This window comes from Anomaloglossus baeobatrachus, chromosome 2 (genome assembly GCF_048569485.1).
Source record: "Anomaloglossus baeobatrachus isolate aAnoBae1 chromosome 2, aAnoBae1.hap1, whole genome shotgun sequence".
NCBI lineage: Eukaryota > Metazoa > Chordata > Amphibia > Anura > Aromobatidae > Anomaloglossus > Anomaloglossus baeobatrachus.
In genome coordinates this window covers 774,270,629-774,285,038 of record NC_134354.1, presented here as the reverse complement: position 1 = coordinate 774,285,038, position 14,410 = coordinate 774,270,629, and the positions used below count along the sequence as shown (strand labels likewise).

General features: G+C 44.6%; 1 protein-coding gene across 1 annotated transcript in view; it reads right to left on the bottom strand.

Moving 5' to 3' along the window:
• The window catches only part of TMEM135 (transmembrane protein 135), a 518,807-nt gene that overhangs the window by 21,744 nt on the left and 482,653 nt on the right, over positions 1–14,410 (bottom strand). Inside the window, exons 7-8 of the mRNA XM_075337557.1 lie at positions 13,338–13,379; positions 4,509–4,655 (exon numbers count right to left, since the gene is read on the bottom strand). Coding sequence (XP_075193672.1) covers positions 4,509–4,655; positions 13,338–13,379 — 189 coding nt within the window. The remainder of the gene's footprint in view (positions 1–4,508; positions 4,656–13,337; positions 13,380–14,410) is intronic.

Sequence of the window (14,410 nt, the reverse complement as noted above, 5' to 3'; positions counted from 1 at the left end):
TCAGAGCTATGATCAAGGTGTGGTTCAGAGCTATGATCAAGGTGTGGTCCAGAGCTATGACCAAGGTGTGGTCCAGGGCTACGACCAAGGTGTGGTCCAGAGCTACGACCAAGGTATGATCCAAGGCTATGACCAAGGTGTGGTCCAGGGCTATGACCAAGGTGTGGTCCAGGGCTACGACCAAGGTGTGGTCCAGGGCTACGACCAAGGTGTGGGTCCAGGGCTACGACCAAGGTTTGGTCCAGAGCTATGACCAAGGTGTGGTCCAGAGCTACGACCAAGGTATGATCCAAGGCTATGACCAAGGTGTGGTCCAGAGCTATGACCAAGGTGTGGTTTAGAGCTACGACCAAGGTATCATCCAAGGCTATGACCAAGGTGTGGTCCAGGGCTATGACCAAGGTGTGGTCCAGGGCTATGACCAAGGTTTGGTCCAGGGCTACGACCAAGGTGTGGGCAAGGGCTACGACCAAGGTGTGGTCCAGAGCTACGACCAAGGTGTGGTTCAAGGTTACGACCAAGGTGTGGTCCAGGGCTACGACCATGGTGTGGTCCAGAGCTACAACCAAGGTGTGGTCCAGATCTATGACCAAGGTGTGGTTCAGAGCTATGATCAAGGTGTGGTTCAGAGCTATGATCAAGGTGTGGTCCAGAGCTATGACCAAGGTGTGGTCCAGGGCTACGACCAAGGTGTGGTCCAGAGCTATGATCAAGGTGTGGTCCAGAGCTACGACCAAGGTGTAGTTGAGAGCTATGATCAAGGTGTGGTTCAGAGCTACGACCAAGGTGTGGTTCAGAGCTACGACCAAGGTGTGGTCCAGAGCTACGACCAAGGTGTGGTTCAGAGCTACGATCAAGGTGTGGTCCAGGGCTACGACCAAGGTGTGGTCCAGGGCTACGACCAAGGTGTGGTCCAGAGCTACGACCAAGGTGTGGTCCAGAGCTACGACCAAGGTGTGGTTCAGGGTTACGACCAAGCTGTGGTCCACGGCTACGACCATGGTGTGGTCCAGAGCTACAACCAAGGTGTGGTCCAGATCTATGACCAAGGTGTGGTTCAGAGCTATGATCAAGGTGTGGTTCAGAGCTATGATCAAGGTGTGGTCCAGAGCTATGACCAAGGTGTGGTCCAGAGCTACGACCAAGGTGTGGTCCAGATCTATGACCAAGGTGTGGTTCAGAGCTATGATCAAGGTGTGGTTCAGAGCTATGATCAAGGTGTGGTCCAGAGCTATGACCAAGGTGTGGTCCAGGGCTACGACCAAGGTGTGGTCCAGAGCTACGACCAAGGTATGATCCAAGGCTATGACCAAGGTGTGGTCCAGGGCTACGACCAAGGTGTGGTCCAGGGCTACGACCAAGGTGTGGTCCAGGGCTACGACCAAGGTGTGGGTCCAGGGCTACGACCAAGGTTTGGTCCAGAGCTATGACCAAGGTGTGGTCCAGAGCTACGACCAAGGTATGATCCAAGGCTATGACCAAGGTGTGGTCCAGAGCTATGACCAAGGTGTGGTTTAGAGCTACGACCAAGGTATCATCCAAGGCTATGACCAAGGTGTGGTCCAGGGCTATGACCAAGGTGTGGTCCAGGGCTATGACCAAGGTTTGGTCCAGGGCTACGACCAAGGTGTGGGCAAGGGCTACGACCAAGGTGTGGTCCAGAGCTACGACCAAGGTGTGGTTCAGAGCTATGATCAAAGTGTGGTCCAGGGCTACGATCAAGGTGTGGTCCAGAGCTACGACCAAGGCGTGGTCCAAGGCTATGACCAAGGTGTGGTCCAGGGCTATGATCAAGGTGTGGTCCAGGACTACGACCAAGGTGTGGTCCAGAGCTACGACCAAGGTGTGGTCCAAGGCTATGGCCAAGGTGTAGTCCAGGGCTATGACCAAGGCATGGTCAAGGGCTACGACCAAGGTGTGGTCTAGAACTACGACCAAGGTGTGGTCTAGGGCTGCGACTGGCTCAATATCTGCTTGTTGTAGTGGCCGTTCTGGGGTACTGTAGCTCAGGTCACAAATGTTTCAATAGGTGGTAACTGGCGGCCGTAGCTGATCAGTGGCGGTAACTTTTCCAGCATACTAGTGTTGATGAAAACATTTATAAACCTAATCCTGGTTGTCTGAGGGGAATGCTTGACCTGTCAACCTAACAATGTACCGGTCTAGACATCAGATACATGTGAAGTACCTCCTGGACCGGCAGCAGTACCTGCTACAACTCTAAAGATATCACTTTCTAACCACTACACTGCCAGGGACATTGTTATTTACTAAACCACTATAGATATAGATTATATATATATATATATACACGTATATGTATATATATATATATATGTATATATATATATATATATATATATATATATATATATACGTATATGTATATATACGTATATGTATATATATATATATATATATATATATATATATACGCATATGTATATATACGTATATGTATATATATATATATATATATATATATATGTATATATATATATATATATATATATATATACACGCACACACTTAAACCACTAGACCATCAGGGGTATTGTTATTAGCTAGATCTATAGATATATTGCAAACTACACTGCTTGACTACCAGAGATATAATTATTTGATAGACCGCAAAACAGTTTAATTACATGCTGTAACCACTGAGTCACCAAGGGTATTGTTATTTGGTAGACCACTAAATGATCTACTTAAAGTAACCACTGGTCTACCAGGGATATCTTTATTTGCTAGACCACCACTGGTCTACCAGGGATAATGTTATTGCTAGACCTCTAAATATATTGCATACTACACTACTTGCATACCGGGGATATTATTTGATTGACCACTAAACAATTGACTTATAGTAACCACTGGGCCACCAGGGATATTGTTATTTGCTAGACCACTATCACATCCATATCTGCTATTAGCATGCTGTAGTGAGATAACCCCTTTAATCACTATCCTACTCTCCAGGACACTTTTGTCTGTTAATGTCACTCTTCTCTCAATATCTCTGCTTGCTGTCAGTAAAGAGAAACATTCATGTTTGCAGTGAGAGGCTGAAGTCTGTCCTGAGCCGGTCTGGTAGATTGTTACAAGGTATTTATTTGTATGGTTCATGAATTTTTTCCCATATCATATTTCATATAATATGTGATGTGACATCCTCATTCCTGGGGGGCACAAACGCTGGGACTCCTAACAATGAAAAGAATGAGGGTCTGTATCACTGGTTATACGCTGCACAGCTGAACTCCCCCCTAGTGGTCTGCGGGGAGAGAAGCCACGAGGGGGATTTATGCTGCAATACCTACACTTATACAGTGGAAAACATAATGCTGGGAAAGTTCAGCTCTGAAGACTACAGAATAGTGAGTGCAGCTCTGGAGTATAATACAGGAGGTAACTCAGGATCAGTAATGTAATGTATGTACACAGTGACTGCACCAGCAGAATAGTGAGTGCAGCTCTGGAGTATAATACAGGAGGTAACTCAGGATCAGTACAGGATCAGTAATGTAATGTATGTACACAGTGACTGCACCAGCAGAATAGTGAGTGCCGCTCTGGAGTATAATACAGGAGGTAACTCAGGATCAGTACAGGATCAGTAATGTAATGTATGTACACAGTGACTGCACCAGCAGAATAGTGAGTGCAGCTCTGGAGTATAATACAGGAGGTAACTCAGGATCAGTACAGGATCAGTAATGTAATGTATGTACACAGTGACTGCACCAGCAGAATAGTGAGTGCAGCTCTGGAGTATAATACAGGATGTAACTCAGGATCAGTAATGTAATGTGTGTACACAGTGACTGCACCAGCAGAATAGTGAGTGCAGCTCTGGAGTATAATACAGGAGGTAACTCAGGATCAGGACAGGATCAGTAATGTAATGTATGTACACAGTGACTGCACCAGCAGAAGAGTGAGTGCAGCTCTGGAGTATAATACAGGATGTAACTTAGGATCAGTAATGTAATGTATGTACACAGTGACTGCACCAGAAGGAATAGAGAGTGCAGCTCTGGAGTATAATACAGGAGGTAACTCAGGATCAGTAATGTAATGTATGTTCACAGTGACTGCCCCAGCAGAATAGTGAGTGCAGCTCTGGAGTACAATACTGGAGGTAACTCAGGCTCCATTCTCGATGCTTCATTACCATTCCCCTGATATATGCTTGTTTCCCGGTCATTATATAGCCGTCTGTAGACTCTTGTAACAATCTCAGATTGTCCGTAATCAGAAACATCGTGAACGTCTTAAGGTAAAATTCCCAGTCTTATGGACATGTTGAGTAACTCGCACCCTCATCGCTGAGAAGACGCTGGATTCCTGACCTAATACTCCTGAGTCTGATACATTCACATGATTTACGGGGATGGTTTTGGCCGCTGTGTGGTTTTTCCATTTCTCCGAGACTCTACTAATGGTCAAAGTGACAGAGCATGGTTTACAAATGAACCCCCCCCTTTCTCCCCAAACCTCGTACATACATTGAGTCCATAAGTTTCCTTGTCAGAGAGAATATATTGATCCGCCGAGAGGTTTCCTCCCGCTCCTTGGATTTCTTCCCGCTTTTGGCATACAGGGTTTCAGGCAGCAGAGTATGAGCAGGAATTTCTTCTTTTCCCACAATGAATCTGATGAAAAAAAAAATAATATTGCATTAAAACATCCGCACCCTGGTAATATGCCATAAAACATCCGCACCCTGGTAATGTGCCATAAAACACCCACACCCTGGTAATGTGCCATAAAATACTCGCACCCTTGTAATGTGCCATAAAATGCCCACACTCTGGTAATGTGCCATAAAACACCCGCACCCCGGTAATGTGCCATAAAATACCCGCACTCTTGTAATGTGCCATAAAATACCCACACTCTGGTAATGTGTCATAAAATACCCGAACCCTTGTAATGTGCTATAAAATACCCGCACCCTGGTAATGTGCCATAAAACACCCACACCCTTGTAAAGTGTCATAAAACACCCGCACCCTGGTAATGTGCCATAAAATACCCGCACCCTTGTAATGTACTATAAAATACCCACACCCTGGTAATGTGTCATAAAGTACCCGCACCCTGGTAATGTGCCATAAAATACTTGCACCCTTGTAATGTACTATAAAATACCCACACCCTGGTAATGTATCATAAAGTACCCGCACCCTGGTAATCTGCCATAAAATACTCGCACCCTTGTAATGTACTATAAAATACCCACACCCTGGTAATGTGTCATAAAATACTCGCACCCTTGTAATGTACTATAAAATACCCGCACCCTGGTAATGTGCCATAAAATACCCGCACCCTGGTAATGTGCCATAAAATACCTGCACCCTGGTAATGTGGCATAAAATATCCACACCCCGGTAATATGCCATAAAATACCCGCACCCTGGTAATGTGCCATAAAACACCCGCACCCTTGTAATGTGCTATAATACACCCGTACCCCGGTAATGTGCCATAAAACTCCCGTACACTGGTAATGTGTCATAAAACACTCACACCCTGGTAATGTGCCATAAAACACCTGCACCCTAATAATGTGCCATAAAACACCCGCACCCCAGTAATGTACCATAAAACACCCATACCCCAGTAATGTGCTATAATACACCCGTACTCCGGTAATGTGCCATAAAACATCCGCACCCCGGTAATGTGCCATAAACCACCCATACCCTGGTAATGTGCTATAATACACCCGTACCCCAGTAATGTGCCATAAAATACCAGCACCCCAATAATGTACCATAAAATACCGGCACCCTGGTAATGTGCCATAAAACACCCGCATCCCGGTAATGTGCCCTAGCGGATTTGAAGAACCTTTTAGAACACTCTTTTGGGCATCGAGGAGGCGGCACGTGTTACTGTTTTTCCCTTCTAGCTTTCCGATCAATAGCGTCTTGCTAATGGACTATAATAACAAAAAAAGAAAGCTGCACTCTGAAATGCTAAAACATGCAAACAATGAATGTAAGAATATAGATATTCATTACTGATCATGGAAATCTAAGAAAAATTTAGTTCTTTAGCATACAAAAATGGCCATTTCGATATCTGCCCAGTAGCCACGTCAAGGCATATCTCTATACTGGGAACCTACACTGCACTGAAGCCTCTTCTCTGGATTACAAACCGCCTGTCTATAGGTAAGTAGGAATCTGCTACTAGAGAATAAAGTCACCTGTGACTAATGGGGGAGGGGTGCACAGTCTGAGGGCATGACTCCATAATCTAGACAAAAAGACTGATGGTACTCCCAAAATGCAATCTAAATATCTCAATTTTTCCTAGATTTCTTAAGCAGTAATGCATATCTATATTCTTGCATCCATTGTTTGCATGCTTTAGCATTTCCGGGTGCAACTGTCTTTATTTGTTATTATAGGTCATGTTCAGATATGCAGCTTTTCAGACTGTATTTTGAGAGTGCCATCAGTCTTTTTGTCTAGATTATGCAGTCATGCCCTCAGACTGTGCACCCCACCCCCTTTAGCCACAGGTGATTTTATTCTCTAGTAGCAGGTCCCTACTTGCCCATACACATGCAGATTTGTAACCCAGACAGAGGCTTCAGTTCAGTATAGGTTCCCAGTAACGAGATATGCCTTGACATGGCTACTGGGCAGATATTGAAATGGCCATTTTTGTACTGTATGCTATATATCTTATCTCAATTTGTTCTAGATTTCCTTAAGCAGCAATGCATATCTATATTCTTGCATCCATTGTCTTTATTTGTTATTATAGGTCATGTTCAGATATGCAGCTTTTCAGACTGTATTTTGGGAGTGCCGTCAGTCTTGTTGTCTACATTAAGGAGTCATGCCCTCAGACTTAGACACAAGTGATTTTATTCTCTAGTAGCAAGTCCCTACTTGCCTATACATATGAAGTTTTGTAACCTAGAGAGAGGCTTCAGTTTCGTGTAGGTTCCCAGTATAGAGATATGCCTTGACGCGGCTATTGGGCAGATATTGAAATGGCCATTTTTGTTTGCTAAATATCTCAATTTTTCCTGGATCTTCTTAAGCAGTAATGCATATCTATTATTTGTTGTTTGCATGCTTTAGCAATTCAGAGTGCAGCTGTCTTTTTTTGTTATTATAGGTCATGTTCAGTTATGCACCTGTTCAGACTGCATTTTGGGAGTGCCGTCAGTCTTTTTGTCAATGGACTAGTCACAAAAACATGTCCAGGGGTTTGATTCTGACGGCACAAGTCCATCAAGTAAAGGAAACACAATATTAATGCCCTGAGATGTTCCATAAAACTGTAAGATATATCGTTGATTCTTTGGAAGACTTTCATTTATGACTAGGATTTACCAGCAGATCCAAAACAAGGCATGTTAATGTGGATTCAGAATGATTCACTGAGAGTTTACAGAAAAACATTAAAATTTTACAACTGAAAACGTATTTGAGCCTAAGTGTGGGCCTGCGCCAAAAATTAGTACAAGTATTTCATGGAAACGATCCACTAAGGATATGATTTAGAGAAGTAATCTCATTCCCGTGCCAGAAACCACACAACTCCTTGGAAGGATCTAGACATTAACGTGATGGCGTTTCTTAAACTCAAAGTTATTGAAACTGCGGGTCCAAATTAAGTAAATCTTAAGAAGTTATCGGGAATGTTTACAGGAATCCAAATAAAATAATGTAAGGGCTCAGAACAGCTGTGGTCCTAGAAAGTTCAAATTAACTTGATGGAGAAGTGGTCTCCTCCACCAGGAATGGTCATCAAGAGGATGAGTAGATAGGGTATTTTGGGTGAGGGTACTAACGATGAAGCCAAGAAGTAGGGTTAGCCAAAGACGGGCTGATCCCAAACCGTGTTTGCAATAAATTACCTAGTACACTGGCTCATAGGTAGAGCCCACTTTTTCCCACCTAGGACATCTTTCCGATTCCATACTCTTCCCCATGATTTTTGGGTTGATTCACCAATCTTGAGTTTGCCAAAAACTCTTCTTCTTGAGAGAAGACTACTTCCAAGATTCTTGACCTCCATGGGCTCAACTCCCTCTTTTCCAATGTCCCTACAGAAGCCGAACGGGCGTCCTTGATGGTACATAAGCCCTCGATAAGAGTTTATGTAACTAGGTCATCAGTCTACTTGGGTTCTCCAAGTATAAATGGGATACATTAGGTTTCCAAGGTTTTTTTTCTTATTGAGCCCAGCACAAGAAGGAAAAGTCATGGGTGTATGACAGGTGCATGCCATCCTAAAAGAGACGTGACCCAAGACTCAAGATGGCCATACGTATTAGATAAAAGTAGTATCACAAGTGATGGGATAACAGGGGAACGGGGCTCCTAGACTGGTTGTCAAGCTAGGGGGCTCTAGCTGTCCCTAATCCCAGAGATGATTCTAATGATGAATATGTCTGGGCCGCCTTCCTTGCCCAGCTCCTGACAAGCCATCTTATACCCCCTCTCTCCAACCCCAGGGGGGGGACCGGGATAGCAGTAGTTGAACCAACAGATATAGACAAAAGGGGAAAACAAAAACTCTATCACCCAGCTACCACACATGGAGATATAAGATATGTAATAAGGAGGAAATAAAGAGAAGGGAGGAAATAACCAGATGACAGGAGGATTTCCACAGCACACCACGCAGCATGTAATAAATCACCAGCAACTGGAACACAACAGCACAAGGACTGGTTTAGCAAAAGCTATAGTCGGCAAGGGAAGACAGGCTCCACCATCTTAAAAAGGCAGGGATTGATTGTGATGGATCACATGTTGTGGGAGACCTAAGAGGACACCAGCAGGCTAGCAGAAATTAACTCCTGCAAGTCAGATCACTAATGAGCACACATCTGGCCGATGCCAGAGTATGTTTGTGGTGTGAACAGTGTCAGATGCCGAAATGACACTCGGCAAGTTTAGAGCCAAACACTGTGTGACAAGTAGTAATGAATGATGGTTTCCCAATGCAGCCATACACATTTTTCTTCATTTGGGTTGTCCAAACTGACTACATATTTCAATCACAATGGCTGAAAGACAAAATATCTTCTTTCAATCATGGCCAGCTTCTTCTACACATTGACGTTGTGTCATCAGTTGGCTAAACTGATCATTTGTTGTTAAATTGGACCCAAAGGACATTCGCTGTGGTTGAAGTCCACCACGTTCAGCAATTTTAGTCTAATGTGTATGGGCACCTTAAGGTTCAGGAATAAACCTGCACATTACTGTCAAAACACCAAAATGTCACCAAAACTTACCAGAAAAGGCAATGGCCACTCTCATTCATGATGGGTGTATCCTAGACTTATGCAGTAACTGCACTTCCAGAAAACGTTTGATGTGTTATAATGGCATGGCAATGTTTTGGTTGGTGGGGTCCGGGCTCTGAAACCCTCACTGTTCACTAAAACAGCAGGAAAGAAACACTCGGCCGATCACTTCTCTTCTTCCAGGGTGAAGGACGTTCTCAGTTTGTCTTCAGCTTTGGAGGACCGCCGTACTCTGCTGGGTGGTGCTGTCCAGATGTTTTAGTGATTAATGGTGGTCTCAGCACCTTGGATTCCACTCATCAAAACTTCTGTCATGTCTTTATGATGGTTCAAAGGTTTTCTCAATTGCAGTTAAACTTAATCCCTATAATTTCTGACCCATTGATCCGCCCAGCCCATCGATCCGCCCAGCCCATCGATCCGCCCAGCCCATCGATCCGCCCAACCCATGGATCGCCCGACCCATCGATCCGCTTGACCCATCGATCCGCCTGACCCAATGATCTGCCTGACCCACCGAGCCGCCTCATCCATTGATAGGTCTCAGTCATCAATCCACCTCATCCATCGATCTACCTCACCCTATGATCCACCTGACCCATGGATCCGCCTGAGCCATCGATCCACCCAACCCATCGATCCACCCGACCCATGGATCGCCCGACCCATCGATCCGACCGACCCATCGATCCGCCCGACCCATCGATCCGCCCGACCCATCGATCCGCCCGACCCATCGATCCGCCTGACCCATCGATTCGCCTGACCCATCGATCCGCCTGACCCAATGACCCGCCTGACCCACCGAGCCGCCTCATCCATTGATAGGTCTCAGTCATCAATCCACCTAATCCATCGATCTACCTCACCCTCTGATCCGCCTGACCCATGGATCCGCCTGACACATCGCTCCGCCCAACCCATGGATCGCCCGACACATCGATCCCCCTGACCCATCGATCCGCCTGACCCATCGATCCGCCTAACCCATCGATCTGCCTGACCCACTGACCCACCTGACCCACCTCATCCATTGATAGATCTCACTCATCAATCCACCTCATCCATTGTTTTACCTCACCCTATGATCCACCTGACCCATGGATCTGCCTGACCCATCGATCCACCCAACCCATCGATCCACCCGACCCATGGATCGCCCGACCCATCGATCCGCCCGACCCATCGATCCGCCTGACCCATCGATCCGCCTGACCCATCGATCCGACTGACCCAATGACCCGCCTGACCCACCGAGCCGCCTCATCCATTGATAGATCTCACTCATCAATCCACCTCATCCATCGTTCTACCTCACCCTATGATCCACCTGACCCATGGATCCACCTCACCCATCGATCCACCCGACCCATGGATCGCCCGACTCATCGACCCACTCGACCCACCGATCCGCCTGACCCATTGATCTGTTTGAGCCATTGATCTGCCTGACCCATCAATCCACCTGACCCATTGATCTGCCTGACCCAACGATCTGCCTAATCTCTCTTACCCACCTGGCCAACTAACCATGCTGCAGTAGATATGTCTGGATGATAACATTGCAGGTAATGCAGTTCACTATAGTTGAACAAATCTCTCTAAATTAATTTCAGGCATTTTCACTCAATGGATGGAAGATTGCCAGGAAGGGGTTATAAAAATGATAAACGGTTATAGTCACATTGGCCCTCTCAATACCTGTCCCACCAATTATGTGAAGTGCGCCCCCTGTCATACCATGGGGCACAGTCAGCTGCAGCAGCGTCTGCCGGAAGAGCTTAAGGGAGAAGAGCAAGGAGGGGGGGCAATTGGAGAAACGGGGGTGTAGGGAAAGCCAAAAGGGAGTATAAGAGTATATGGCTTTATTTAACTCCTTTAGGCTATGTGCGCACTGAGCATTTTTGGGCTCAAAACTGCATGACTTTGCTTCCCCAGCAAAGTCTATCACTTTTCATTTTTGCTGTCTGCACCGAACTTTTTTTTTTGCTGCGTTTTTTAGCTAAAAAAATGGTCATGTCAATTCTTTCCTGCGTTTTACTGCCTTTTTCACCCATGCAATGCATTGGAAAAACACAACAAATCCGCAGTGATCAAAAACGCAGCCAAAATTGCACCAAAACACGGTAAAAACGCATGCGTTTTTGCCGCGGGTGAATTTATTTGCGGCCAAAAACGCACAAAAGTACAGCATCAAAAAAACAGTGTGTGTGCACATAGCCTTACAGTGCCACAGAATCCAACAAAAGGGCAACCAATCAACATTTTCCTGAAAGTGTTCAAGATTTGGATTTGTTGGACCCAACAATCAGCAAGTTACACAGTATGTATAATATACAGTCATATGAAAAAGTTTGGGCACCCCTATTAATGTTAACCTTTTTTCTTTATAACAATTTGGGTTTTTGCTATTTCAGTTTCATATATCTAATAACTGATGGACTGAGTAATATTTCTGGATTGAAATGAGGTTTATTGTAAACAGAAAATGTGCAATCCGCATTTAAACTAAATATGACCGGTGCAAAAGTATGGGCACCTCAACATAACAGTGACATTAATATTTTGTAGATCCTCCTTTTGCAGAAATCACAGCCTCTAGTCGCTTCCTGTAGCTTTTAATTCCTGGATCCTGGATGAAGGTAGATTTGACCATTCCTGTTTACAAAACAATTCCAGTTCAGGTAAGTTTGATGTTCGCCGAGCATGGACAGCCGCTTCACATCATCCCACAGATGTTCAATGATATTGAGGTCTGGGGACTGGGATGGCCATTCCAGAACATTGTAATTGTTCCTCTGCATGAATGCCTGAGTAGATTTGGAGCGGTGTTTTGGATCATTGTCTTGCTGAAATATCCATCCCCTGCGGAACTTCAACTTCATCACTGATTCTTGCACATTATTGTCAAGAATCTGCTGATACTGAGTTGAATCCATGAGACCCTCAACTTTAACAAGATTCCCGCTGCCGGCATTGGCCACGCAGCCCCAAAGCATGATGGAACCTCCACCAAATTTTACTGTGGGTAGCAAGTGCTTTTCTTCGAATGCCGTGGTTTTTTGCCTCCATGCATAACGCCTTTTTGTATGACCAAAAAACTCAATCTTTGTTTCATCAGTCCACAGGACCTTCTTCCAAAATGTAACTGGCTTGTCCAAATGTGCTTTTGCATACCTCAGGCGCCTCTGTTTGTGGCGTGCTTGCAGAAACGGCTTCTTTCGCATCACTTTTCCATACAGCTTCTCCTTGTGCAACGTGCGCTGTATTGTTGACCGATGCACATTGACACCATCTGCAGCAAGATGAAGCTGCAGGTCTTTGGAGGTGGTCTGTGGATTGTCCTTGACTGTTCTCACCATTCTTCTTCTCTGCCTTTCTGATATTTTTCTTGGCCTGCCACTTCTGGGCTTAACAAGAACTGTACCTGTGTTCTTCCATTTCCTTACTATGTTCCTCACAGTGGAAACTGATAGTTTAAATCTCTGAGACAACTTTTTGTACCTTCCCCTGAACAACTATGTTGAATAATCTTTGTTTTCAGATCATTTGAGAGTTGTTTTGAGGAGCCCATGATGCCACTCTTCATAGGAGATTCAAATAGGAGGACAACTTGCAAGTGGCCACCTTAAATACCTTTTCTCATGATTGGATACACCTGCCTATGAAGTTCAAAGCTCAATGAGGTTACAAAACCAATTTACTGCTTTAGTAAGTCAGTAAAAAGTAGTTAGGAGTGTTCAAATCAAGAAATTGAGAAGGGTGCCCATACTTTTGCACCGGTCAAATTTTGTTTAAATGCGGATTTCACATTTTCTGTTAGTACAATAATCCTCATTTCAATCCAGAAATATTACTCAGTCCATCAGTTATTAGATACATGAAACTGAAATAGCAAAAACCCAAATTGTTATAAAGAAAAAAGGTTAACATTAATAGGGGTGCACAAACGTTTTAATATGACTGTACATATATATTGTATAGTAGAGACAAGTGCATATAATACTTGGAAGCAGATGGTCAATGAGGAATCAGGTGTACTTACTTCAGAGCGGAGAAGGCGAACCCCTGGAGTCCATCTTTGCACCTGCAATAATAACCAGAATATTTTAGCAAAAGTTTCCGAACACGACGAATATACAATAAAACAACGTTATATACAGGAAACTGTAATAAAGTGACTTTATATTACATACTGTGTTATTAGAATTTAAAAAAAAATATATTGAAAAAGTTGAATTTCAGTTGCGTCCCCATAGTAAACTATGCCGTACCAACCAAAACACTGATATATGCCTGCTCCTACTGTAATGTAAAGGTTTTACAGGACGGCTAGGGCTGAGCGGACCCATGGAAGTTTGGGTTCGAATGGACTTTAGTTAAAAGTTCAGTTCAGGATCCGGACTTGATCCCGGACCCCATATAAGTCAACAGTCCAGACTTGGTGCCCTAAAATGGTCGTATAAGGGCTGGGGGCTGCAAAAGGAAGCAAAAAGGGGGTAAGAGCAAGACAATTGCACTGCAAACAAATGTGAATAGGGAATAAATTAAAAATAACACCAAAAAACAGAGTGGTCCTCCCCCATTTTAATAACCAGCCAAGGTAAAGCAGACAGCTGGGGGCTGGTATTATCAGGCTGGGAGGGCTCATGGTTATTTGGCCCTTCCCAACTTAAAAATAGTATAGGTTACTTCGGGTCAGTGGCATCCCAGAATTTTTCACGCTTGACTGCAAGTAACGTATAGAGCCTCGTTCTCAGAACATCCTCAATGAGGCTCCATAGGAGTCGATAGGCATCATGGGACATTACTCAATTGGATTACATTGGAACTTCCATCATTTCTTTCTTATTAAGAAATTGGTGAACGAGGGCGTGTATGGGAGTCTTTATTCAAATAAACCCTCTTTTTCCTGGGGGTGTGTGTGTTTTTTTTAACTCTACACTTACTGGATAAGTAATGAAGGGGTCTGATAGACGCTTCTCCATTACTAGCCCCTGGGTTTGATGCAAGTTGACAATTTACAGGTGATACCAAATCCAAGTACCATAACCTTGATTTCCACCGTACCAGGGCAATCGGGAAGAGTCGGGCAAAGCACCAGAGTTGGTGCATCTG